Source organism: Saccopteryx leptura, chromosome 9, assembly GCF_036850995.1.
Source record: "Saccopteryx leptura isolate mSacLep1 chromosome 9, mSacLep1_pri_phased_curated, whole genome shotgun sequence".
NCBI classification, from domain to species: Eukaryota; Metazoa; Chordata; class Mammalia; order Chiroptera; family Emballonuridae; genus Saccopteryx; species Saccopteryx leptura.
In genome coordinates this window covers 31,203,966-31,231,225 of record NC_089511.1, presented here as the reverse complement: position 1 = coordinate 31,231,225, position 27,260 = coordinate 31,203,966, and the positions used below count along the sequence as shown (strand labels likewise).

Genomic DNA, 27,260 nt, shown 5'->3' with positions numbered 1-27,260 from the left:
GCTCCCTCAGTCTGACTGTGGGCTGGTTAAGGAGCCTCTCCAGACCTCAGACCTCAGTGGGCTCCAGTGCAACGCGGGGCTAAGGGCAGTCATCGCCTCGGGGGACAGCGTAAATATATACAAAGTGAACTATCACAGGCAGAGCGATGCAGAGCACAGGCAGCCCACCACACGTGTTATAAACACCTGAAAAAAAAAGTTCAGGTGGGATGGTGTGGCAACCGCCTCCAAGGTCTCACCAGGACAACTGAGTGGGAGAAGCGCGGGAGAACCGAGTCCGTGAGGCGGGACGGCACTCGCCATTGCCAGGTCCGAGGCCGCTCTGTTTGGCGCGGTACCTGAGGGACCCGGCCGAGGCCTGCGAGGGACCAGATTCTCGCAGCGGCCAGAGCTCCGGGATCCTCCGACTTCGGCCTCTTTGGGGTCTCCCTACGGCTGTTAAAGTAGCTCATCCCTGCGTGGGCACTCGTGCCCTTACCCTGAGCTTCTTGGGAAGGTAATCGCTCTACGGTGCGACGCGTGAAGGTCGGGGAGCGTTCCAGCACGAGAGACAGGGGCGGGGCCACGGGGCTGGGAGACGCGCGCCACGTAAGAAGACGCCGCTGCGTACGTAGCAGTGCGCACGCGCGGTGGGGCCCTACTGGAACGCGGTACCGGGCGGGAGCTATCATGGCGGCCGAGCGCAAGTCTAAATTGTCCAAGAACCTGCTGCGCATGAAGGTGCGGGGTGCGGGGGAACCATGATGGGAGGGCAGGGCTACCCGGTCTTCCTGGCCCGGCTGAGACCGAGGTAACGGGCGTACGGAGGCCCCAGAGGGGCTCCAGCTGTCGCATTCATTCATTCACCTAGCGCCTGCTCTGCGTTAGGTACTGGGAACTGAATTAGAAATCCGTCGTATTCTCTCTTAAAGCCCGCGACGCGATCAAATAGGCGAGACAGATACGTAAACAAGCAGTTAGGATGCAGCGTACTAAGTGCGGTGATGCCAGAAGCGCCGGGATCCCCGGGAACTTGGGCTTCTGCGGGAAGTGGTTCCTAAGTAGAGACTGAGGGGAGATGGGAGGTAGAGGCATAGCAACCCAAACTGAGGGAAAGAGCGAGTTCAGAAGTCTGAGAGAAAAAAAAAAAAATCCACGATGAGTTTGAAGAACCAAAAATAATTCAGTATGTCTGGAAGGTAAGTAGCAAGAAATGGGCCTGAAAAAGTAGACAGGTCACAGCAGGGAATCTTAGGGCTGATTTAGGATTTTTTTCTTTCTTTTGTGAGTATTGGGAAGCTGTTGAGCACGGGGAACAGTATCATAAGCTGTGCCTCTCACTGTGTCCTGTGGAGAATATTTGGTGAAAGTAAGACCCAACAGGGGACAAAAGTGCAGTCAGACCATCCAGAAGCTCCGATGATCTGGGCGAGTCTTGCAGTGGTGGTGCGGATGGCACTACAACAGTTGAGGTGAAAGTGAGTTATGTCAGGCAAAATTGATTTTTATATTTCAAGTTTAACCAATATCAAAATGGAAAAAAGACAAGAGTAGTTGAAATGAATACAAGAATTAAAAAAAAGGGGGAAACAACCAATTCTTAAACCTTAAATGATGGTAATAATAGCAAACATGTGTAATTCTTGCTGTGTGCCAGACACTGTTACACGTGTTTTGCATATATCAACCCAAGAAATCCACGTAACTCCTTGAGGTGGGTACAGTTATTATCCTTCTCTACATTCAAGGCAACTGAAACAGAGAAGTAAGTAGCTTGCCCAAAGTTACTGCTAAAAAGCAGTGTGGACAAGACTCAGATTCAGACAGTCTCACTCCAAAGCCCCATTGCTCTTAATTACTACTAGTTACTGAACACTTAAAAGATGTAAACTGTTAGATGTCCTGTTTAGAGAGTTGTGGAATTTCCAGGAAGAAGAAGCAGGCTGTAAAGAGTAAATATTTCATGTGCAAATTGTGAGTTGAGTAGAGCTAGGGTGTAAAGGGGGATGAACAGGGTGAGTGAAAATGGAGGGAAAATCATAGCATAATTTATAGTTTCTGAAATACTTCTTTCATGCATATTAGCAAATTTTGAATCTTTACTGAACAGTTTTCTCTTGCCTTATGTAGATTTCAAAGAAATGGAGTAGATAGACAAAAAGGCACTGAAAAGATTTTAGCAGTTTAACTCTTGGAATAAGTCAAATGATGTGCTGGGTGATTAAAACACAGACTGAATATCTGATCTGGGAGTTAGGAATGAAGAAACTAACTTTAAAATTTTATTTATCCCTTACTTGAATGATTAAGAGAAACTCAACTAGATATTGGAAGCAAAGGAGAGAGACAAAAATACCCAGGTTCTCTGAGTAACAACTTCTATTATTGATAAGAAAGAACTTGTCAGGATAGCAGGAGACACAGTACATACAGATAGAGTGGAGTGTCTTATGAGAAGGAATGGAGCAGCTGCCTGAGGTTGTATCCAGTGTAGCTAGCTGTTCAGCTAGAGCTAAGTATAGAACAGGAATGACAGGGTTGAGGAATTACTCTTGACTCGTTTGTTTTCCAGTGTACTTGAAGGCCTCTGACTTGGCTCAGCTGTTAGGGGCTGGAGGTTGATCCTGGTGGGAAATAGAAAGTGAAAGAAGATATAGGTGGGAAGGCTGTGGGTATGATGGAATTGTAGAAAGGGTGCTTATTTGTGATTTTTGCTCTTTTGGACTCTTAAGACAGGAGTTGAACTTTTTTCTGTTAAGGAATAAATACTTGAGGTTTGTGGGCCATTGTACCTCAGAATCAAATGAACATGGCTTTGTTCCAGTAACACTTTATTTACAACAAAAGTCTAACCCAGGAGTCCCCAAACTACGGCCCACGGGCCACATGCGGCCCCCTGAGGCCATTTATCCGGCCTCCACCGCACTTCTGGAAGGGGCATCTCTTTCATTGGTGGTCAGTGAGAGGAGCCTAGTTCCCATTGAAATACTGGTCAGTTTGTTGATTTAAATTTACTTGTTCTTTATTTTAAATATTGTATTTGTTCCCGTTTTGGTTTTTTACTTTAAAATAAGATATGTGCAGTGTGCATAGGGATTTTTCCATAGTTTTTTTTTATAGCCCGGCCCTCCAACGGTCTGAGGGACAGTGAACTGGCCCCCTGTGTAAAAAGTTTGGGGACCCCTGGTCTAACCTAAGGACTATGTTTTGTGATATCTACTCTAGCCCCTCAGTTGTGAGTAAAACGAACTCACTAGCTTTAGAGTATGTTTATAGATGCTGTGGAGTCAGAAGAATCAAACTGCTACCTAAATCTGGAGTTGCTTCATTCATAGTCAGAGGGTTTTCTGTCCTTTCCATATGTATAGAGGTGTGTGTGTGTGTGTGTGTGTGCTGTCAGTATCAGTAGATGTGTATATGAAGAATATCTACTTAAAAATAGGTGGTAAGGCCCTGGCCAGTTGACTCAGTGGTAGAGCATCGGCCTGGCATGTAGATGTTCTTGGTTCAATTCCTGGTCAGGGCACACAAGAGAGACACCTATCTGCTTCTCCACCCCTCCCCCTCTTGCTTCTCTCTCTTTCTCTCTCTCCTCCTCCCCTCCTGCAGCCATGACTCTATTAGAGCGAGTTGGCTCTGGGCACTGAGGAGGACTCCATGGCCTCTGCCTCAGGCATTAAAATATGGCTCTGGTTGCAACAGAGCAAGAGTCCCAGATGGGCAGAGCATTGCTGCCTAGTGTGCTTGCTGGATGGATCCTGGTCAGGGCCTCTGCAGAGTCTGTCTCTGCCTACCCTCCTCTCAATTAAAAAAAAAAAAAGGGCAGTTGGACAGGATTGGTGAGTTTTAGCATGAATATGAGTAATGAAATAAGACATCTAGGTTTAAAGAGAACCACCCAAGAAAGGAAATCTGGAAAAGTAAGACAAGTATAGAATCAGTTACATTTAGAGAGAACTGTTAACTCTCTTTTGTGTACCGGATGCAGCCTAAGCACAAGTAATACAAAATGAACAAGGAACATGGTCTACATCCATAATCTTACTCATTTGGGAGACAGAAAAAGCATAATGGACAATTAGCCAGTGTTTATAAAGCTGTTGTAGAAGCAAGGAAGATTCATCAAAGGACACGTGCTCAGGGCCTTCCTTCACGAGTGAATATTTTGTTAGGCAGAAAATGGAATCATAATGTTGAAAAGCAGGCAGAAGGACTGGGAGGTACAGGGCATGCTTTCCAGGAACTGCCAGTTCTTTCCTGTGATGAGGATCTAGGCCCAGGTAAAGGACTGGGAGGTACAGGGCATGCTTTCCAGGAACTGCCAGTTCTTTCCTGTGATGAGGATCTAGGCCCAGGTAAAGGACTGGGAGGTACAGGGCATGCTTTCCTGGAACTGCCAGTTCTTTCCTGTGATGAGGATCTAGGCCCAGGTAAAGGACTGGGAGGTACAGGGCATGCTTTCCAGGAACTGCCAGTTCTTTCCTGTGATGAGGATCTAGGCCCAGGTAAAGGACTGGGAGGTACAGGGCACGCTTTCCTGGAACTGCCAGTTCTTGCCTGTGATGAGGATCTAGGCCCAGGTAAAGGACTGGGAGGTACAGGGCATGCTTTCCAGGAACTGCCAGTTCTTTCCTGTGATGAGGATCTAGGCCCAGGTAAAGGACTGGGAGGTACAGGGCATGCTTTCCAGGAACTGCCAGTTCTTTCCTGTGATGAGGATCTAGGCCCAGGTAAAGGACTAGGAGGTACAGGGCATGCTTTCCAGGAACTGCCAGTTCTTTCCTGTGATGAGGATCTAGGCCCAGGTAAAGGACTGGGAGGTACAGGGCATGCTTTCCAGGAACTGCCAGTTCTTCCTGTGATGAGGATCTAGGCCCAGGTAAAGGATAAGGACAGACAAACAAACAGTGCAAAGCCAGGAAATGGACAGAGCTTACCCAGATTTTACCATTTTACTTGCACTCTTTTTGTGTGTTTATGAGTGTGTGATTGTTTTATAAAACTTATTGTGTGTTGATTTAGCTAACTACCATCACAATACAAACATAACTACCACTAAGATAAAAAGCTGTTCCATCACCACAAGGTTCCCACTATGTACCCCATTGTAGCAACACCTATTCCCTTGTGTCATCCCTGTAACCCCGGCAGCCGCTAATCTGTCATTCATTTTTATAATTTTGTTATTTCAAGGATGTTATATAAATGGAATCATATAATATATAACCTTTAAAATTGGCTTTTTTCCCTTAGCATAATTCACTTGAGATCCATTTAAATTGTTGAGTATATGAATAGTTCCTTTTTTTGCTGAATAGTGTCCCATTGCTGTGGATGTACTATAGTTTCTTTTAATTACTCATCTGTTGAAGAGTATTTTGGTTGTTTCCTGTTTTGGGCTCATACAAATAGAGCTGTTGTGATTATTCATGTATAAGTTTTTGAGTAAATGTAAGTTTTTATTTCTCTGGGATAAATGCTCCAGAGGACAATTGCTGGGTTATATGGTAAGTTCATGTTTAGCTGGGTAAACTATGCTGCTTTCCACAGAAGAAATCCAGTTTCCTTACCTCCTCGTCAGAACTTGCTGTTATCCCTGTGTTTTATGTGTGAATGTTTTTTAAGTCATTTCAGTTAGTAGTCATTGGTGATGACTAAAAATGTTTCTGGAAGAGCTGGAATGGAAGGAAAAGCAATATGGAGCCTGGATAAGGGCAAGAAATAGGAGTAAATGGAAACCAGTGGAATCCTAGACCTAATAGCTGGGTGGTTTATTTTTTCCTGTATTGAAACTTTATCATTTTACTGTGATTAACTTCTTAGTTTGTTTGTCCCCTGGAAGTAGAGCTATTGTTTGTGCTAGGGAGAGACTAGCAACAGGACTGCTATTTTCTCTACTGGCCTATTTTGAGTTTAGCTTCTGCAAATTTTTGAATAAAGAGCAGCTGTCGAGTTGATCTGCATTTCAGAGGATAAATACAAGTGAAAAACAAGCTTACAGATGTAGCTTTGCTTCTGTCTACAACAGGGGTCGGGAACCTTTTTGGCTGAGAGAGCCATGAATGCCACATATTTTAGAATGTAATTCAGTGAGAGCCATACAACAACCCGTGTATGTTACACATTATCCAATAAAAATTTGGTGTTGTCCCTGAGGACAGCTATGATTGGCTCCAGCCACCCGCAACCATGAACATGAGTGGTAGGAAATGAATGGATTGTAATACATGAGAATGTTTTATATTTTTAACGTTATTATTTGTTTTATTAAAGATTTGTCTGCGAGCCAGATGCAGCCATCAAAAGAGCCACATCTGGCTCTCGAGCCATAGGTGCCCGACCCCTGGTCTACAGTTTTAGAGTCCTCAATCATGAGAAGGGATTACTGGAGAAATGGGGAAGAGCAAGTGAAAGTATAAAGTTGTTTGAGTTACTTTAAGTTGGAAAAATTAGTTGCTAACGCTGATAGTGTTTTGTTTTGACAGTTCATGCAAAGGGGACTAGACTCGGAAACCAAGAAACAACTGGAAGAGGAAGAAAAGAAAATCATTAGTGAAGAGCACTGGTACTTGGATTTGCCAGAACTTAAAGAAAAAGAGTAAGTTTTGTTAGAGATTATATTAATGACATTTTGGGCATTCAGGACAAAATCCTTGTAAATGTAACTCATTATTCCAGTGACATAAAGCCCATGAAATAGCTTCTATTCCATTTCTTGGATTAGCCTTACAAATAGTTTTCTAAATTATTAAACCTATAAGAGGTCTACTTGAATTTATACATTTTTACTGGCCTTTGGCTGTGATTTTTAACATTGTTTTTTTTTTTGCATAGCATAAAGGAATCTATCCCACATATCTGGTAAGAACTGGGAACCTTTTATGAGAATCTGTAATGTACTTTCTAAATACTAAGTTCCAAAGATTGGATGTGAACTTCAGGGCTCTCCAGTTGTGTTTCAGTTTAACAGAATTCTACATTAGACTGAGCTGCTTAAAGGCGGGTCAAGGGATCTTTTGTTTGTTTCTTTTTTTTTTTTTTAACTATTGATACCAATCATCTTAACATTTATTGAGTCTATAGCGGGTGCTAGGAACTAGGAAATCACTTACATCTCTTAATTATTTAATTCTTTTAGGAAACTTGTGAGCTGGCTACTCTATTTTATCCATTTTATAGTTGAAACTAAAGATTAAGAGAAAATAACTTGCTCAGAATCACCCAGCTAGTCATTGCTAAAGCTGAAATAGCACACTGGACCATTTCTCCTCGCTGTAAGCTTGTTTGGTGCTTGTTAAATAATTTTGAATAAAAGAGTGATGGATTCACATCATTCAGTAATTTATCTAAATTCTTCTGAAAGGTACTTATTTCTCTTTGATGCTTTGCTTACCTTATAAGCTGTGTGCTATGGTAGTTTTACTTAAACTTTGTCAAAGGGCTGAAGATGCTGCTTATTATCTTCAGGCATATTTATGTTTTTTCTTTCTGTACCTTCTAATTTATTTTTTGTTTTTAACATGTTATACTCCCTTGTTCATTTGGCTGATCCTCTCTGGATCTTTTTTGAAAGGTTAGATACCTATCTTCTCTAAAGATAGGAAGTATGCATGTCCCTATAGAAGGGATGGGAGGAAGGTACTTTGTTTTCTCTTTTTGTTTCTCTGTGTGCTTGCTTTTCTTTTTATTGCTTCTCAGAGGAAGGAAAATGTTAATGAGGACTAGGAAGGTAATGCCAGAGATGGTGTGGATTTGGAAGCAGGGGGTGTAGTAAAGGACCATTACTAGTAAGCTATAATTTAATCTTATGCCTTAACTAAACCTGCATAAAGTATCCCAGATATCTTGTTACTTACTTTTATTGAAGGGCTGGACGATTTCCATCTTGTTTTTAGTATCCTCCTCCCCCAACACAGTCTATTATTCCCAGAAAAATAACCTTTAAATTTCTTTCCTCAAAGATAAATGACTCAGTCTGTTTGAGCTACTATAACAAAATACCACAGACTGGATAGCTTATACACACAGAAATTTATTTCTCATAGTTTTAGAAGCTGGAAGTCCAGGGTCAGGGGAATGTGTGCCTGAATTTAGATTCCCTCACGGAGAGGTGATGTCGCAGGAAATGAAGTGCACCAGGACTAGAGGGCCAGTGAGAGAGGAACCTAAAGAGCAGTGGTTCTCTGGCCCTGGCTGGGTTGCACAGTGGATAGAGCATCATCCCAGGGTGCTGAGGTTACAGGTTCGATCCCCAGTCAGGGCACTTATGAGAAGCAACCAATGAGTGTACAACTAAATGGAACGACTATGTGGAATAAGTTGATGCCTGTCTCCCCCTCCTTCTCTCCCTCTGCCTTTCTATCTCTTTCTTTCTTAACCCCCCCAATATCGACCCCCCTCACCCCCAGGCTCTTCCACCCCCTCAAATCATTGGAAAAATTAAAAAGAACAGTGATTCCCAAGTTTTCAGTTCAAGGATCATGAACATATTTAAAAATTATTTAGAAGCTATAAAGACTTTCTTTGTAAAACATCTTTTTAAACTATTCATCTAAGAAACAGATGTATTACATGTTAGCATAAGTAATAGATTTTGCATGAAAAATAACTTTACCAAGATAAAAAATATTAGCTAGAAGAGTGACATTGTTTTACATTTTTGCAAATCTCTTTGTCTGGCATAATAGAAGAGTGACATTGTTTTATATTTTTGCAAATCTCTTTGTCTGGCATAATAGAAGACAGCATATTATTTTAATTCCTGCATTCAGCCTGTTGGAGTATGTAGTTTTGGTTGAAGTACATAAAAAAAAGTCCACATGGAGGGGTGTTGTAATACCTTTTTTAGATAATTCTTTGATACTACTCCAAAACTCAAAAAGTAGTAGTTTCTTAAAAGTTAACTTTTAATGTGGAATCTGAAAACATCTTTGAATCTTTTAGAAACATTGATCTATCTTACATTTTTAATAGATCTTTTGCCAATGCATAATTTTGTAACATGCATTTCTCATTTGGAATATATTAGTTTAATGAGTTATATAGATTTTCCAAATAACTCATTTCATTGTACAGTATCAAAAATCACATTAATTAATATCACTGTGGGTTTCAGAGAAAGGTTTTTAAGTATTGGGAAGCTGTCAAACCCGAAATGACATATGCAATCTATTCAAAATTCTAATTTTTGCTTGAAAGCTTGAGTTTTGTTATGGGCAAGAAGTATTGTCAGTTATTTCCCTTGAGATGACAAATTTACTTTATTCATTTTCAAGAAAATGTCTGCTAAGTGCCCAAGCCTGAATAACCATAGCTATACTATACCAAGAAAAAAGTAGCTAGTTCAACTTACAGCTCAGTCACACAGTGTATTTTCTCAAGACAGTCATACTTATATATGCTTCCCATTTTTGTAGAGGATATTTTATAAATGTGTAATCAAAGGCTGAGATCAGTAATAATAAATTTTTAATGCTTCATCTACTACATAATTATTGGCTTTTTTTTTTAACTGTAAAAGCTAGCAATGAGCAATATATAATGACTGCTGGTACAGTCTGGTATCACTACTTTCATTTATAATAAGATGTGGCTTTACCCATAATTGCTTTTGCACATACTGTGTAAATGTCAACATAGTGAAAAAGACAAATAACATCTTAGTGTTATCAAGGAAAAAACTTTGACCTTCTACCATTTTTACCTTCTCTCACTCCTTTCAAGTCTTAGGGGCCTCCTTACTGTTCTCAGGCAAGCCACTTACATTCCTCTCAGGACAGTTACTTTTAACTAGTTCTTTAGGGATTTTTTTCCCCAGGTGTCCTCATATCTTGTTCTTTACTGTCTTCTGAACTTTGCTTAAATGTCACCCTATCTAAGACCTATCCAGACAACACGTCATAAAACAACCAAAGACAAAAATCTTTAGATAAAAAGAATTTGGATGAATTGGATAGAATTCTGTTTTCATGTCTTTGGGGGATAAAGGTGAAATTGCTGGATCACAAGGTTGGCATATATTCCACGTAGGAGAAGCTTTCAGGTCAGTCTCCAAAGTGATTGTGCCATTTTACACTCTCACTAAGGTAGTATTAGAGTTCTAGTTGTCCCACACCCTGCCAATGTTTGGTGTTAGCTTTTTAATTTTACCTATTTTAGCATTCTAGTGGTATCTCATGGTTTTTAATTTGCGTTTTCCTGGTGACTAATAATGTTAAAGAACGCTTATGTGTTTATTGGCCATTTCCATATCTACCTTTGTGAAGTCCTGTTCAAATCTTTCTTATTTTTCTTAAAAAGAGGTGGTTTTGTCCTGTTTTCTAACATTTTGTATCACATATTTTTCCGCTCTCTACTGTCAACCCATTTTATTTTTTATGTATTTCATAGTAAGTAGCAGACATCAGTATTTTTATCACTTAACTAGAATTCACTGTTTGCAAAGGGTTTTTTCTTTTTTTTTTTTTTTCCTGTATTTTTCTGAAGCCGGAAACGGGGAGAGACAGTCAGACAGACTCCCACATGCGCCCCACCGGGATCCACCTGGCACTCCCACCAGGGGGCGACGCTCTGCCCACCAGGGGGCGATGCTCTGCCCCTCCGGGGCGTCACTCTGTTGCGACCAGAGCCACTCTAGCGCCTGGGACAGAGGCCGAGGAGCCATCCCCAGCGCCCCGGCCATCTTTGCTCCAATGGAGCCTCGGCTGCTGGAGGGGAAGAGAGAGACAGAGAGGAAGGAGAGGGGGAGGGGTGGAGAAGCAGATGGGCGCTTCTCCTGTGTGCCCTGGCCGGGTATCGAACCCGGGACTTCTGCACGCCAGGCCGACGCTCTACCACTGAGCCAAGCGGCCAGGGCGGGTTTTTTCTTTTTAAGGTAGAATTTACATACTTCTATACAGATAAGAGTTCTTTATATTCTGAATACAAATTTTTTGCCTGGTACATATACTTTGAGTATTTCCTCCTATTCTGTGGCTTGCCTATTTTCTTACTATCTTTTAATGAACAGTTTTTATTAATTTTGTTTCATTAATTTTTTTCTTTTTATAATTAATTTTTTCTGGATCCTGTTTAGTGAATCTTTGCCTGTAACAAGGTTGCAAATATATTCTCTGTATTTTCTCCTTGAATTTTTGTAATTTTAATCTGTGATCTGTCTCTGCGTTTATGTGTATGGTGTGTGGTAAAAAATCAGGTTTTTGTTTTTTCTTTTCTTTAGATAACAGTTGGTCCCAGCACCACTTACTGAAAAGACTTGTCTTTACTCAATTTTTTTGATTCTCTAGTCAAAAATCAGTATGCTGTGTTAATATAGGTCTGTTTCTGGACTTTAGTCTGTTGCATTTTTATTTTTTGCTATTCTGTTGGCTGATTGCTATGGATTGCAATGAGTCTTGATACCAGATAGTGTAAATTTTCCACTTTTATTATTTTTCAAGATTATTTTGCTAGCCTGTGTCCTTTGCTTTCCCACATAAATATTTAGAACCAGATTATTAATTTCTCCCCATAATCCTCTGCCCCGCCAAAAGTAGGACTTTGATTGGCATTGTACTGAATCTATAGATCAATTTGGGGAAAATTGGTATCTTAACAAATTTGTCTCCCAATCCATAAACATGATATATCCATTTATTTAGCTATTATTTAAATTCTCTCAACAGTGGTTTTATAGTTTTTGGTGCAGAGATTCTGTGTATATATACCATTAAATAGATCTCTACAGAGTTTTATCCTATTGTGACTTTTTTGCCAAAAATGGTTTGTTTTATGTATGTAGAAACTGATGGTTATGTGTTGACTTTGCATTCTGTAACTGTGCTAAATTGACTCACTAACTCTAGTAAAATTTTTTGGAGATTTTTTTTTTAGAGAGAGAGAGAGATGGAGGGACAGACAGAAAGGGAGAGAGAAGAGAAGCATCAACTCATAGTTGTAACACTTTAGTTGTTCATGGATTGCTTTTTTATATGTGCCTTGACCAGGGGGCTCCAGCCAAGTTAGTGACCCCTTGCTCAAGCCAGCAACCTTTGTGCTTTAAGCCAGTGACCTTTAGACTCAAGCCAGCAACCCCGCGCTCAAGCTGGTGAGCACTGTCTAGCCGGCGACCTTGGGATTTCGAACCTGGGTGCTCAGCATCCCAGGTCGACTATCTATTGCAGTGATTTTCAACCTTTTTTGAGCCGCGGCACATTTTTTACATTTACAAAATCCTGGGGCACACCACCTACCAAAATAACACTCTAACTGTTAGAATTTATTTAAAGTTTAAATAAATTACATTTATTAAAAAAAAAAGTTAAATAAAAAAGGATAACTCCCTCATATATACAGTCCCACGTAACATCCCCTTATAAATACAGTCCCACATAACATCCCCTTATAAATACAGTCCCACGTAACATCCCCTCATATACAGTCCCATGTAACATCCCCTCATATACGGCCCCATGTAACATCCCCTCATATATACAGTCCCATGTAACCTCATATATACAGTCCCATGTAACCCCTCATATATACAGTCCCGCTAATAGATACTGGAGCTTTCATCAAGGTTGTGGGTTCAAATCAATTTGGCAAATACTCTCTCTATATAGAGACTGGACAAAATCAATTTTAGAAAATGTTGGGTACTTGTATAACATCATAAGTCCTCAGAGCATCTCTACTGTCAGATTGAGAAGTTTGCTTTCTAGGTAAGGATTCTGATAAATACTAGAGTTCTCCCTGAGGTTGTGGGTTCAAATCCCATGGTCAGCTGGGTGCAGGAGCCTTGGTTCTGTCTGTTTTGATGGTGTATGTAGAGATTTGAGCTCTTGAAGAAGATGACCCTTCAGGAGGCCATATACAATATAGATAACATTGTGATGCATTGTATATCACCCTCTGCGGGGGCCTCTTTTAAAAAGAAAAAGGTCAAATATCTATATACACCATCAGGATAGACATAGCCAGCTGAGGCTGAGGCTTCATCTAATGGTGGCAACATTTAGCTCCAGTCCTGACCAGGATTAGAAATAGCGACCATGGGGAGGAGTAGCAGCTTCAACTACTTGGCGCGGCCACACAATGACAAGTATACGGCAGACCAAGCAGGGACCTTCCTGGGTGTGGATGAGAGGCGGCCTACTATTGGTTCATCGCTAGTGGTCGGAATGAATCCTAGAAGGTGATTGGTCAGTGAGCGTTCCCTGTGCCTCCACTCTTCCTGTCGCTGATAGCTGGAGGGCTTGTGAGGGGAATGTTTATGTTCGGATGGAGGCGGCTGGCAGCGGGCCGTATCCGGCATGCGGGCCATAGTTTGGGGACCCATGTTTAATTTCCCCATGGCACACCTGACCATGTCTCATGGCACACTAGTGTGCCGGGGCACACTGGTTGAAAAACACTGATCTATTGTACCACCACCTGCTCAGACTGGAGATTTCTTAAGATTAGTTACATATGCAATTATGTCATCTACAAAAAAAAAAAGTTAAATCTTTTATTTTATTTATTTCATTGGCTACGCCCTCCAATACAGTGATAAGAGTGGATATGCTTACATAATTTCTGTTCTTAGAGGAAAAGCATTTGACTTGTTTACTATTAAATAAGAAGTGCTGTATGTTTTCTTAGATGCCTTCTATCAGCATATTTTCTTTCCTCTTCTTAGTTTACTGAAGATTTTCATAAATAATATTGAATTTTGTGAAATTATTTTTGATGAGGTAATGATACGAATTTCTTTCCTCTGTTAATGTGGGAATTATATTGATGTTTGAATGTCAACCTTACATTTATGAGACAAACCCCACTTGGTATTTATTTGTAATATATATTTATTTTAATTTACTAATATTTTAGTACTGATTTTTACATCAACATTTGTAGGGGGTATAGAACTATAGACTTCTTAAAATGCCTTTAGTTTGGGCAATAGCATAACTTACGAAGTGTTCCTCCTCTTCTTATTTCTTAGTTTGTATAAAATTGCTGTTAATTTCTTTCTTAAATGTTTGATGAAATTTACCAGTAAAGCCATCTAGAGCCGGAGTTTTCTCTGTGAGAATATTTTTTAATAATGAGTTCATTTTATTTAATAGATATCAGACTATTCTGATCTTTCACTTCAGATATTGTGGGGGGGGGGGTCTGTTCTAGTTTCTATTTGGTAATCTTTTATAATTTCTATTTTTTAATTCACAATCTCTATTTGTATCCTTACATTCATATTTTCCTTTAAATCCTTGAACCTATTGATAATAGCTATTTTAAAGTTCTCTACTAATTTTGTCGTCTTTCATTTTCTATTGACTTGTTTTTCTTCTTCTGTTAATGGGTCACATTTTCTGCTTCCTTACATGTGTAATAATTTTAAGTTGTGTGCGATACATTATGTTATATTACTGACTACATTTAGTAAAGGGTTGAAATTTGTTCCATTAAGCAGTTAATTTACACACTGATCAGCTTGATTCCTGCTTGTGTTACAGTAAGTTTTATTAGCCATACTCTAAGGCAGTGTTTTTCAACCACTGGCCCTCAGACTGGTGCCGGTCCACCCGATATTTTGTGCTGGTTAGTGAAAGATTTAACCACCTTGGTGTTGTATGAAGATTATAGAATCAATAATCATTGGGCACCACTCTAGAATGTAACCTCCCTGAGAGCAGAGGCTCTCTTATTTGTGGCTATCTCCCCGGCTTCTAGAACTGCCTGACTTACACATAGTTTGGTTTGATTGTTTGCTGAGTGAGTGAATGAATGAGTGAATCTTGACAAGAAGCAGGTCTGGCTTTCCACCAAAGAAGCCATAAAAGCCAAGTATTTGCTTTCCTAGCATATTTTACGGTTGGCAGCAGAACTAGAGCCAGATGTGCTCACTGAGGATTAGGGGAAGGAGAATTCTTTTTGGAGACTAGAACATCCACACTTGCATCCTGTTTCTAGGACAACAGTGGCCTGCCTGATGCCCTCTGTGGTCTCCAATATTTAGCCCTCTTGGCAGCTGCAGTGTCATTTTTACGAGGGTAGTTTTATAGCATGAGTTTGGTTTTGGACCAACCACCTATCCACCCTTATATCTGCCCATTTTCTAGTTCTGCTCATCCAGCTTTCCCAGTGATCCTGTGAGATACCAAGTGTCCTTACAATAATTCCTTCTCTGTGCCCTGGCCGGTTGGCTCAGCGGTAGAGTGTCGGCCTGGCGTGCGGGGGATCCGGGTTCGATTCCCGGCTAGGGCACATAGGAGAAGTGCCCATTTGCTTCTCCACCCCCCACCCCCTCCTTCCTCTCTGTCTCTCTCTTCCCCTCCCGCAGCTAAGGCTCCATTGGAGCAAAGATGGCCCGGGCGCTGGGGATGGCTCCTTGGCCTCTGCCCCAGGCGCTAGAGTGGCTCTGGTCGCGGCAGAGCGACGCCCCGGAGGGGCAGAGCATCGCCCCCTGGTGGGCAGAGTGTTGCCCCTGGTGGGCGTGCCTGGTGGATCCCAGTCGGGCGCATGCGGGAGTCTGTCTGACTGTCTCTCCCTGTTTCCAGCTTCAGAAAAAAATTAATAAATAAAAAAAAATTAAAAAAAATAAAAAATAATTCCTTCTCTGCTTAAGTCATCCAGGTCAGTCATTGTTTATAACTAAGAGTTCTGACTAATAAACTCTTTTTTTTATTTTGTTTTAGGTGAGAGGAGGGGAGATAGTGAGACAGACTCTTGCATGTGCCCAACTGGGATCCACCTGGCAACCCCTGTCTAGGGCTGATGCTCAAATTAACTGAGCTATTTTTAGCATCTGAGCATAATGCTGATACTAACCAAGCTATCCTCAGCGCCCAGGGCCAAGGCTCAAACCAGTCAAGCCACTGGCTACAAGATGGGAAGAGGGAGAGAAGGGGGAGAGGGTGGGGGGGAGAAGCAGATGGTTGCTTCTCTTGTGTGCTCTGACCAGGAATCACACCTGGGGCATCAATACACTGGGATAATGCTCTATTCACTGAGTCAGCTGGCCAGGGCCTGACTAATAAACTCTTAAAGCTGCCCAGGACTCTTGTAATAAGAACTTGGTGGAGGGGAGTATAAACATCAAGGAAATTTTGCTTCAAATTTGAGAGATTCAGTTTTATTATAAATACTTTTAGGTCTCTACATTGTACACTTATATTAATTAAATGTAGTGTTTAGAAAGACTGCCTCCAAGCCCTGGCCAGGTAGCTCAGTTGGTTAGGGCATCATCCCAATACACCAAGGTTGCAAGTTTGGTCCCCAATCAGGGCACATACAAGAAACAACCAGTGAATGCATAAATAAGTGGATCAACAGATTGATGTTTCTCTCTCCTTCTCTCTCTCTCCTTCTCTCTCTCTCTCTCCCTTCCTCCTTCTCTCCCCCTCCCCCCTTTTCTCTTTCTTTAAAATAAAAAATTTTTAATGATTTTCTAGAAAAGGAAACAAATGACTGTGCCTTTAGCCCACAGCTCTGGTCTCCTCATGCTTTTGCCGGACAAATTAATCAGGTTTTATCTTTAACCCTAATTTAGAAATCTTACTGTATTTTTACTTGATTCCACTGAGAACTATAAGATTGATTTTTCATTTGAAATCTTGACTATATTTGCTGTGCTTTGTTAAAGGAATAGACACTCTACTGATACAGTTTTATTTTCTCGTTTAGGAGTTTCATAATAGAAGAGCAGAGTTTCCTGTTCTGTGAAGATCTTCTCTATGGAAGAATGTCATTCAGAGGATTTAATCCTGAGGTTGAGGTATTAAATATAATTGCTTCAAATTTTAAATTTTTCCAGTTGAATTCTTCCTGTTAATAACTGGGTTTAGATTTTTTCCCCACCAGGTACCATTTCTCCTCATTATATGGAAAATAACAAGTCTTGAAATATTGCCATAGCTATTTAAAGAAATTGCAGGTGTTGCAGTCTACTTTTATGGTAGAATTGAGTAGACAATTTAACATAGCAGTATAAGACCCTGATAATGCCGCTGTGTTAGAATTTCAGCTTGGGTCTTTTACAAGAATGTCAGGATTTTATTCATAGGATGCTATGATGAAAAATTATTTTCCGGCATCCATAAATATATCTTTTGTAGTGCAAAAAATTTACTTAAAAATTGAGTAATTTGACTTTTTAAAGGATAGGTTTTGATCCAAGCTTGTTAATAGATTTTTAAAAGAATCCTTTGGGAAGTTTGCTTGAAAAGTAAATATTAACCTTATAACTACACTGTTAATTTGAATTTTTTTTTGCCTTGAGTTTGTTAAGACACACAGGCCTTCACTTAACAAATATGGGAACTCTGATTGTATATTAAAAGCTATCTTACCAAGTACTTGACCAACCAAATGGAGGCCTGTGATACAAAGTTTTAGTTTTATAACTAACATTTAAAGCCAGGGTCTGTCAGCCCTGGCACTGTTGACATATTGAACCAGATCATTCTTCATGGTGGGGGCTGTCTTGTACATTGTAGGATGTTTAGCAGCATCCCTGGCCTCTATCCTCTACCCCCTAAATTCCAGTAGTGTGTTTGCATGCATAAACACCCCACACACCCCCCAGGTATGACAGCCAAAAATGTCTCCAGACATTGCCCCAGGTCCCCTAATGAGCAGAATCTTCCTGATTGGAAAGTACTCTAAGGATGCCTGTAGACAACTATAGCTAGCCAAATTAATTGCCAGTTTACTGAAAGATTATAGTTTAATATTCCCCCCCCCTTTTTTTGAAGGGGTATAATTCAGATATTAAATTTACCTTATGCAAGATCAACACTAAAAGTGTTTTTAATATATGCTTTCCTTGCTTTGGCCTACTTAAAGCTTTAGATTGGGGAAAGAGAGAGGGCAGGGAAGCACAGGAGGAAAAAGAAGCAAAACAAAGATAATGAGTGTGTGCTGCCCAAAGCCTGGGGCTGTGGGTAGGCATTCACTCCAAAGTTTGTCTTTAATCACTGGCATTCTGTACCACTGAGCACGTTCTCTCTGGGGAAAAGTTTTGAACTGTTTTGACTTGCTGTCATAAAAATGTGAGCAAAGTTCAATATCCCTGGTTATGAAAAGAATGATACTAACTTGAGAGACTTACTTTTTATAAGCAGGATGTATTTAGAACACATGTTTAATATTGTACGTTTCTAGTGACACCTAGCACAGAGTTTATTTAGTCAGTAAATATTTATTCTGTGCCTGTGGTGCATCAGCCCTCTTGAGGCAGAAATGCAGCAGGGAACGCAAGTATATGCCTTCACAGAACTAGTATTCCCAAAATTATTTTTTTTCAGTCCTTTAAAAGTTGGAAAAGCTAATTGAGATTGTTTTCTCATCTGCTTTTTCTTCCTTGTTCCACCTTCGTTATAAAGATAGTTACTGTACAGTGAAAATAAAATCTGTCAGAGGGTAACTATCAAGAAAAGGTTAATAATGTAAGAAAAAAAGATGGAGGAGAGATCTATGACACATGCACAGGAGGGATGCATTGTCCACCCTCACGTTTGGTAGTGAGGCAGGTCCTCCCATTATACCAGTGCCAGCTTTCCAGTTCTTCCTTCCAGCAATTTGCTGCACGACCCCCCGCCGCCGCCGCCACCGCCACCACCAGCATCAAATAAAATGCATTTAAAATTGCTCTTGATGATAATATAATGCTCACAAAAATTAGGGGATATTTCAAAATGAATATGAAGTGATAAAATATCCCCTAGTTTTTGTGAGCAGAGTACTTGTTCCATTTGGCTCAAAGATGGGAAGTTTGGAGGAAATCTGAATGTTTACTTTTTCCTTCCCCTACTCACTAGAGTGTGTTAGCAGTGTGTCTGCTTTATTTTTTCATAATTTTTAAAAAATTTTTATTTTCAATTACAGTTGAAATACAACATTATATTAGTTTTAGATGTCCACCGTGGTGATTAGACATTTGTATAACTTACAGAGTGGTCACCTTGATAAATCTAATACCCATCTGACACAACACATAGTTACTAGAATATTATTGGCTACATTCCCTGTGCTATATTTTACTTGTCCATGACTTCTGTAACTATCAATTGATCCTTTTAACTTTTTCGCCCATCCCCCAACCCCTCTTCCATCTGGCAAGTGTCAAAATGTTTTCTATTATCTGTGGGTCTGTTTCTGACCTGCTTATTTTGGTTTTTTTTTTTAGATTCCACATATAAGTGAAATCATCTGGCATTTGTATTTCTCTGTCTGACTTATTTTACTCAGCACAATACCCCTAGGTCCACCCATTTTTTTTGCAGATGGCAAGACTTCACTCTCTTAGTTTTTTATGGTTCAGTCATATTCTGTTGTATATGTGCACCACTTCTTTATCCATTCATCTATATATGGACACTTAGGTTGCTTCCATATCGTAGCTATTGCAAATAATACTGCAGTGAACATAGAACTATATATGTCTTTGCAATGTAATGTTTTCAGTTTCTTCAGATAAATACCCAGAAGTGGAATTGCAGGATCCTTTGGCCCTTGTTACAGCCTTTGTTGTCAAGTCTATCATGTCAGATATAAGTATTGCTACCTCAGCTTTTTTTATTTGTTTGTTTTCGTTTTCATGAACTATCTTTTCTCATCTCTTTACTTTTAGTTTGTGTGTGTGTCTTTCAATCTGCAGTGAATCTCTTATACACAACATATGTAAGGGTCTTGTTTTCTTATCAAATCAGCCACAGTATATTTTTTGATTGGAGCATTTAATCCATTTGCATTTGATGTAATTATTGATAGCTATGTATTTATTGCCATTTTATTATTTATATTTTTTATCTTTTTTTTCTTCTTAAGAACCTTCAACATTTCTTGTAATACTGATTTAGTGGTGATGAACTTCTTTTGCTTTTTCATGTCTGGGAAGCTCTTTATATGGACTTTGATTCTAAATGATAGCTTTGCTGAGTAAAGCAATCTTGGTGATGGGTCCTTGCTTGTCATCACATTGAATATTTCTTGTCAGTCCCTTCTGGCCAGCAAAGTTTCTGTTGAGAAACCAGCTGACAGCCTTTGGGAGCTCCCCTCTAGTTAACTGATTTTCTCTTGCTGCTTTAAGATTCTCTTTGTCTTTAACCTTTGACATTTTAATTATAATGTGTTGGTGTGGGCCTCTTCGGGCTCATCTTGTTTGGGACTCTGTGCTTCCTGGCCTTGTATATCTGTTTCCTTCATCAGGTTAGGAAAGTTTTTTCATTATCTTTTTGAAATAGGTTTTCAATTCCTTCTTTCTCTACTGACACCCCCGTGATACAAATGTTGGTACACTTGAACTTGTCCCAGAGGCTCTTTATACTATCCTCATTCTTTTGTATTCTTTTTCTTTTTTGATGCTCTGATTGGATATTTTCTGCTTCCTTATCTTTCAAATAGTTGATTTGATCCTTTGCTTCATCTACTTACTGTTGATTCTCTGTAACATGTTCTTCATTTCAGTTACTTCTTCATTTCTGACTGGTTCCTTTTTATGTTTTCTCTCTGTGTTTTTATGTTTCCTATCTCTGTGTTGAAGTTGTCACTGAGTTCATCTACTCTTCCCCTGAGTTTATTGATCATTCTTATAGCCAGTGTTTAGAACTCTGCATCTGATAGATTGCTTAACTCCATTTTGTTTGTTTCTTTTTCTGGAGTTTTGTCCTATTCTTTTATTTGGGGCATGTTTCTTTGTCTTCTCATTTTGGAAGCCTCCTCTGTTTGTTTCTATGTATTAGGTAGAGCTGCAACATCTCCTGGTTTGGGTAGAGTGGCCTGTGTAATAGGTGTCCTGTAGGGCCAGTGGTGCGATCTCCCCAGTCCCACAAGCTGGGCACTGTAGTTGTGACCCCCAATGTGAGCTCTATGCACCTTCCTGTTGTAATTGAGCCTTGATTGCTATTAGCACAGCGATGGGAAGGATTTACCCCCCGGTTGATCAACTTTGAGGGGTGGCCGAGATGACTGTGGAGGATCTGCTGTGCAGGGGTCACCTCCACAAAGCCAGGCTCACTTTGGCAGGTCTCTGGTGCCCACTGTGTCTGTCTCTTAAGTGTGTTGCTCATGAAGGTGGTTGGGTTGTAATTTGGTTTGGCCTGAAAGCTGCCCACCAGGTTTGCTGTCTTTGGGGCCTCCCAGGAGGTACAAGGTCAGCAGCTGCCTCTGCGCTGCCTGGGGCCACAGCATGAGCTGCATAGCAACCTACAGATGGCCGCTACTTGTGCCAGGCTTGAAGGAGCCCTGGAAAGGCCAAGCTGCAAACCAAGGTGGCTACTGCAAGTACCAGACCTAGTGCCACTTAGCAAGAAGTACAGGATACATTGAAGCCAGATGCTGCTTGTTTGAGAGATTGTAGGGAAGTCCTCAGTATGAGCCAAGACAGGCCATTTGTATGGGAAAGCCACTGGAAACTGCTAGGGTGGGCCCACAAGTTGGGTGGGGTGGAGTTTTAGAGTCACTGGGGTGGGGCCAACAGTTTGAGCCAGGTTAATAGAGACGCATATGGCTCCTGCCTGCTGGATCTTTAGGGAGGAAGGCTCAGCAAAGGAACGAAAGATGGCCTCTGGCCAGCACTTCTCTCTGGGAGAAAGCTATCCCTCCAGCCTCCCTTGATAGCAGATGTTCAGTTCCTCCCTCTATGTCCCTGGATTGTTTCAAAGTTGCTGCCCCAGAGCTGGAGCCCAGAGCAAGTGAATCTAAGTCCATCTGCAGGGTCTTTTAAGAGGAACACCTGGGACTCCAGCAGCCTTCCAGTCTCACTCAGCTAGTCTTCACTGGTTTTCACAGCCAGACGTTATAGGGACTTCTCCTCCTGGCTTTGGAACCCTAGAATGGGGTACCTGTTGTGGGGCTGGGACCCCTCCTCAGCGGAGACCTGTGAGGCTGAGATCTCCCTCCTGAATTTTATCTGCCACACGTGGGTGTGGCAATGTGTCTGCTTTAGATATAAGTAACTAATAATAAGATTTATGACCTAAAAATACAATTTAAATTTATTAACAAGTCTAATCTGCTGGGGATTTATCTTACTATTTTTAATTCAAAGCTGACTTGTGTTAGCACATTGTGGAATAAAGTATTACTGAGAATTCCCTATAAATTTTGGCTAGTCCAGTAGATTCTGACTTCTGTTTCTCTACCTTCGAGTACATTTGACACCAGTGCCTTTCACAAGCCTTTTTCAGCCCTGATAGCCAGTGTTGTACATTTTTCAGAAATTAATGCTTCAGATGAATGCTAAGAACAAAGCAGAAGAAGTTGAAGAAGAAACGGTGGAGCTTGATGTGTCAGATGAAGAAATGGCTAGAAGGTAACTGTTCCCTTGAAACAGCTTTGTAATCTGGGTCCAGTCTCCACTGGCTCTCACATGTGCACTCCCCTTATCCCGTGGGCTACCCCAGCAGGAAGACAACTGTTTCTCCTCTCTGTCACATGCCTGGGGTGGGTACGTACTGTCACAGCTGGCAGTTGAGGGCTCATTTCTAGTGCTGCTTCCAGTACATATTTTAAATATTCATCTTAATTTACTTAGGATGATACAAAAACAAAAAACAGAAGAATTTTATTATTCTTAAAGAATTTCATAAGTTTTTCTTTTTTTTTTTTTTTTTTTCATAAATTAATTTTTATTTTAATGAGGTAACATCAATAAATCAGGGTACATATATTCAAAGAAAACATGTCCAGGTTATCTTGTCATTCAATTATGTTGCATACCCATCACCCAAAGTCAGATTGTCCTCTGTCACCTTCTATCTAGTTTTCTTTGTGCCCCTCCACAACCCCCTCCCCCTCTCCCTCCTTCCCTCCCCCTGCCCCCCCCCCGTAACCACCACACTCTTGTCCATGTCTCTTTTTTTTTTTTTTTTTTAATTTTATTTTTTTAATGGGGTGACATCAATAAATCAGGATACATATATTCAAAGATAACAAGTCCAGGTTATCTTGTCGTTCAATTATGTTGCATACCCACCACCCAAAGTCAGATTGTCCTCTGTCACCTTCTATCTTGTTCTCTTTGTGCCCCTCCCCCTCCCCCTTTCCCTCTCCCATTCCTCCCTCCCCCCCCCCCCCCCCCCCCCCCCCCGTAACCACCATACTCTTATCAATGTCTCTTAGTTTCACTTTTATGTCCCACCTACATATGGAATAATGCAGTTCCTGGTTATTTCTGATTTACTTATTTCGCTTCGTATCATGTTATCAAGATCCCACCATTTTGCTGTAAATGTTCCGATGTCATCATTTCTTATGGCTGAGTAGTATTCCATAGTGTATATGTGCCACATCTTCTTTATCCAGTCATCTATTGACGGGATTTTTGGTTGTTTCCATGTCCTGGCCACTGTGAACAATGCTGCAGTAAACATGGGGCTGCATGTGTCTTTACGTATCAATGTTTCTGAGTTTTGGGGGTATATACCCAGTAGAGGGATTGCTGGGTCATAAGGTAGTTCCATTTTCAGTTTTTTGAGAAACCACCATACTTTCTTCCATAATGGTTGTACTACTTTGCATTCCCACCAACAGTGTATGAGGGTTCCTTTTTCTCCACAGCCTCTCCAACATTTGCTATTACCTGTCTTGCTTATAATGGCTAATCGAACAGGTGTGAGGTGGTATCTCATTGCAGTTTTGATTTGCATTTCTCTAATAGCTAAAGAAGATGAGCATCTTTTCATATATCTGTTGGCCATTTGGATTTCTTCCTGGGAGAAGTGTGTCTGTTCATATCCTCTTCCCATTTTTTTATTGAATTGGTTGTTTGTTTGTTGTTGAGTTTTATGAGTTCTTTGTATATTTTGGATATTAGGCCCTTATCTGAGCTGTTGTTTGAAAATATCATTTCCCATTTAGTTGGCTTTCTGTTTATTTTGTTATCAGTTTCTCTTGCTGAGCAAAAACTTCTTAGTCTGATGTAGTCCCATTCATTAATTTTTGCCTTCACTTCTCTTGCCTGTGGAGTCAAATTCATAAAATGCTCTTTAAAACCCAGGTCCATGAGTTGAGTACCTATGTCTTCTTCTATGTACTTAATTGTTTCAGGTCTTATGTTTAGATCTTTGATCCATTTTGAGTTAATTTCTGTACAGGGGGAGAGACTGTAGTCCAGTTTCATTCTTTTGCATGTGGCTTTCCAGTTTTCCCAGCACCATTTATTGAAGAGGCTTTCTTTTCTCCATTGTGTATTGTTGGCCCCTTTATCAAAAATTATTTGACTATATATATGTGGTTTTATTTCTGGACTTTCTATTCTGTTCCATTGGCCTGAGTGTCTATTTTTCTGCCAATACCATGCTGTTTTGATTGTCGTGGCCCTATAATATAGTTTGAAGTCAGGTATTGTAATGCCCCCAGCTTCATTCTTTTTCTTTAGGATTGCTTTGGCTATTCGGGGTTTTTTATAGTTCCATATAAATCTGATGATTTTTTGCTCTATTTCTTTAAAAAACGTCATTGGAAGTTTGATGGGAATTGCATTAAATTTGTATATTGCTTTGGGTAATATAGCCATCTTGATTATATTTATTCTTCCTAGCCAAGAACAAGGTATATTCTTCCATCTCATTATATCTTTTTCGATTTCCCTTAACAATGGTTTATAGTTTTCATTATATAAGTCCTTTACATTCTTTGTTATGTTTATTCCTAAGTATTTTATTTTTTTGGTTGCAATCGTGAAGGGGATTATTCTTTTGAGTTCGTTCTCAATTGTTTCATTGTTGGCATATAGAAAGGCTACAGAATATAACATATTCTGTATGTTAATTTTGTATCCTGCGACCTTACTGTATTGGCTTATTGTTTCTAGTAGTCTTTTTGTGGATTCTTTGGGGTTTTCGATGTATAGGATCATATCATCTGCAAAAAGTGATACCTTTACTTCTTCTTTTCCTATATGGATGCCTTTTATTTCTTTGTCTTGTCTGATTGCTCTGGCTAGAACCTCTAGTACCACATTAAATAAGAGTGGAGAGAGTGGACAACCCTGTCTTGTTCCTGATTTAAGGGGAAAAGCCTTCAGTTTTGTGCCATTTAATATGATGTTAGCTGATGGTTTATCATATATGGCCTTTATCATGTTGAGATATTTTCCTTCTATACCCATTTTGTTGAGAGTCTTAAACATAAAATTGTGTTGTATTTTATCGAAAGCCTTTTCTGCGTCTATTGATAAGATCATGTGGTTTTTGTTTTTTGTTTTGTTGATATGGTGTATTACGTTAACCATTTTACCTATGTTGAACCATCCTTGAGATTCTGGGATGAATCCCACTTGATCATGATGTATTATTTTTTTAATATGTTGTTGTATTCGATTTGCTAGTATTTTGTTTAGTATTTTAGCATCTGTATTCATTAGAGATATTGGTCTGTAGTTTTCTTTTTTTGTGCCATCCTTGCCTGGTTTTGGTATGAGGGTTATGTTGGCCTCATAAAATGTGTTTGGAAGTATTGCTTCTTCTTCAATTTTTTGGAAGACTTTGAGTAGAATAGGAACCAAGTCTTCTTTGAATGTTTGATAAAATTCGCTGGTATAACCGTCAGGGCCTGGACTTTTATTTTTGGAAGAATTTCATAAGTTTTTCAATCAGGTGGCTTATTTTAATCATAGTTTTGATTTTTCTCATTCTTTGTTGCATTCTTGACAAGGCTTGATTTCTACTTTTTTTATTATTTGAAATTAAACTTGTGCTATTTATCATCTTAACAGATATGAGACCTTGGTGGGGACAATTGGAAAAAAGTTTGCCAAAAAAAGAGACCGTGCCAATTATGATGAAGATGAAAATGGAGACATAAAACCAATTAAAGCAAAGAAGATGTTCCTAAAGCCCCAGGACTAAAGTGGATGCCTTCAGATACGGCTCAGGAGTACTTTGTGAGAGTGAACGTATTCTGGAACTCATTCCACTGGTTTCTCTACACTTGTTAATACTGTGATGTTTATTTGTAGAGATATGTATCGTTTTGGAAACGTGCTGTTTCTGAAACAGGTGTGTGATGGATGTTATACATCCTTTGCTTAACGCTATTCATCAGGAGTGGGTTTGTAGCCCTTGATCTTCAAATCTACAAAGGTACTTCCTGTACATGTTTGCTTCCTGAAAAGTTCTGACCCCAGATTCTTTTAATATATCTCTTCAGTTACTGACCTTAAGTTGACTCATAAATTAATACCAGTGTTTAAATTATCCTTATGTTTATATTTTACTTTAAATTATTAATAATGTCAAGCCAATTCATACATTTTGGACTCAAATGTAATGTGAATTATATAATATGTAAATTCATCAAAGACAAACTTGGTCACCAGCCTAAGTATTTGCATGCTCCTAACTCAGTCAGTTTGTGGAATTACAGTTTTTTGTTTAAAGCTTTTAATTAATAAAAAAATAATGTTCTGCAATAAACGTCTGTTTTCATATACTTTTTCTATTTTCTTACACTTTCAAATAATGATTTTAGTCTGATTCAGTATTGGAGCTTTAAAAAACCAGCCACTAATTTAGAATATGGTGCTATATTAGATTGAACTATAGAAATTGACTTCTGTGGGTTAAAACCAATCATCAATTGCTTATAGTATAGCTCAGTAGAACTTAACCATCCACCAGATCATCTCCTAATATGAACCTTATTCTACATAGTAAGTACAGAAGCCCATGGAGTTTAGTGTATGTGTGTGTGTTTCTCTTTCTATCTGGAGATATATACCTAGGACTTCATTTCATTTTGTTCCCAGAAACTAAATGAAGTGTATGTGTCTCCTCTCTCTCTGAATGTTCTCAAATTTTGATTGCTCTGTGACCTCAGCTATGTGCTGAGTTATGAAAAAAGTCATGAATTTGAAGTTAATCTGTGTCTTTTTCATTGTGAAGGTGAGAGTAATGCCCCTTCCAGTTCTGTACATCCTGGGGCAGAAGCCAAAGTTCTCAGTGCTTTGCCAGCACCACAGTCCATTAAGTTATAGAATTTCTTATTCAGCCTCATTCTGCACAGCATTACTTTTTATACAAAAATCCATTTCACAGTAAAAGAAGTAGGACAATGGGCTTATGCCTTGGAACTCACTGGTCTTAGCCTATACCCCACATACAGGAGCAGCAAGTATAAATGAATGGTCTACTTAAGGCTTAGTTGTGGCCCTAGGTGGGATACATAACTTCATCTCACAAAATGTAATTTATGCTTTGAATCATGACCATTTAATGGGGTTGTTGATCTTATCGTAGTCAGAATATATGGTCTGGAATCAAGCAGGGGTAGAGAAAGTGGCTCCTCTCACTGTTACACCCAGTAACACACTCACA

The 27,260-nt window shown here is 39.9% G+C and overlaps 1 protein-coding gene across 1 annotated transcript; it reads left to right on the top strand.

Moving 5' to 3' along the window:
• Positions 1-627: 627 nt before the first annotated feature.
• MPHOSPH6 (M-phase phosphoprotein 6) lies at positions 628-26,376 on the top strand. The gene is made up of 5 exons (XM_066348716.1): positions 628-720; positions 6,465-6,577; positions 16,627-16,717; positions 22,161-22,255; positions 25,661-26,376. Exons 1-5 carry the CDS (start codon positions 670-672, stop codon positions 25,791-25,793), a joined length of 483 nt encoding a protein of 160 aa, XP_066204813.1. The 5' UTR covers positions 628-669; the 3' UTR covers positions 25,794-26,376.
• Positions 26,377-27,260: the final 884 nt, after the last annotated feature.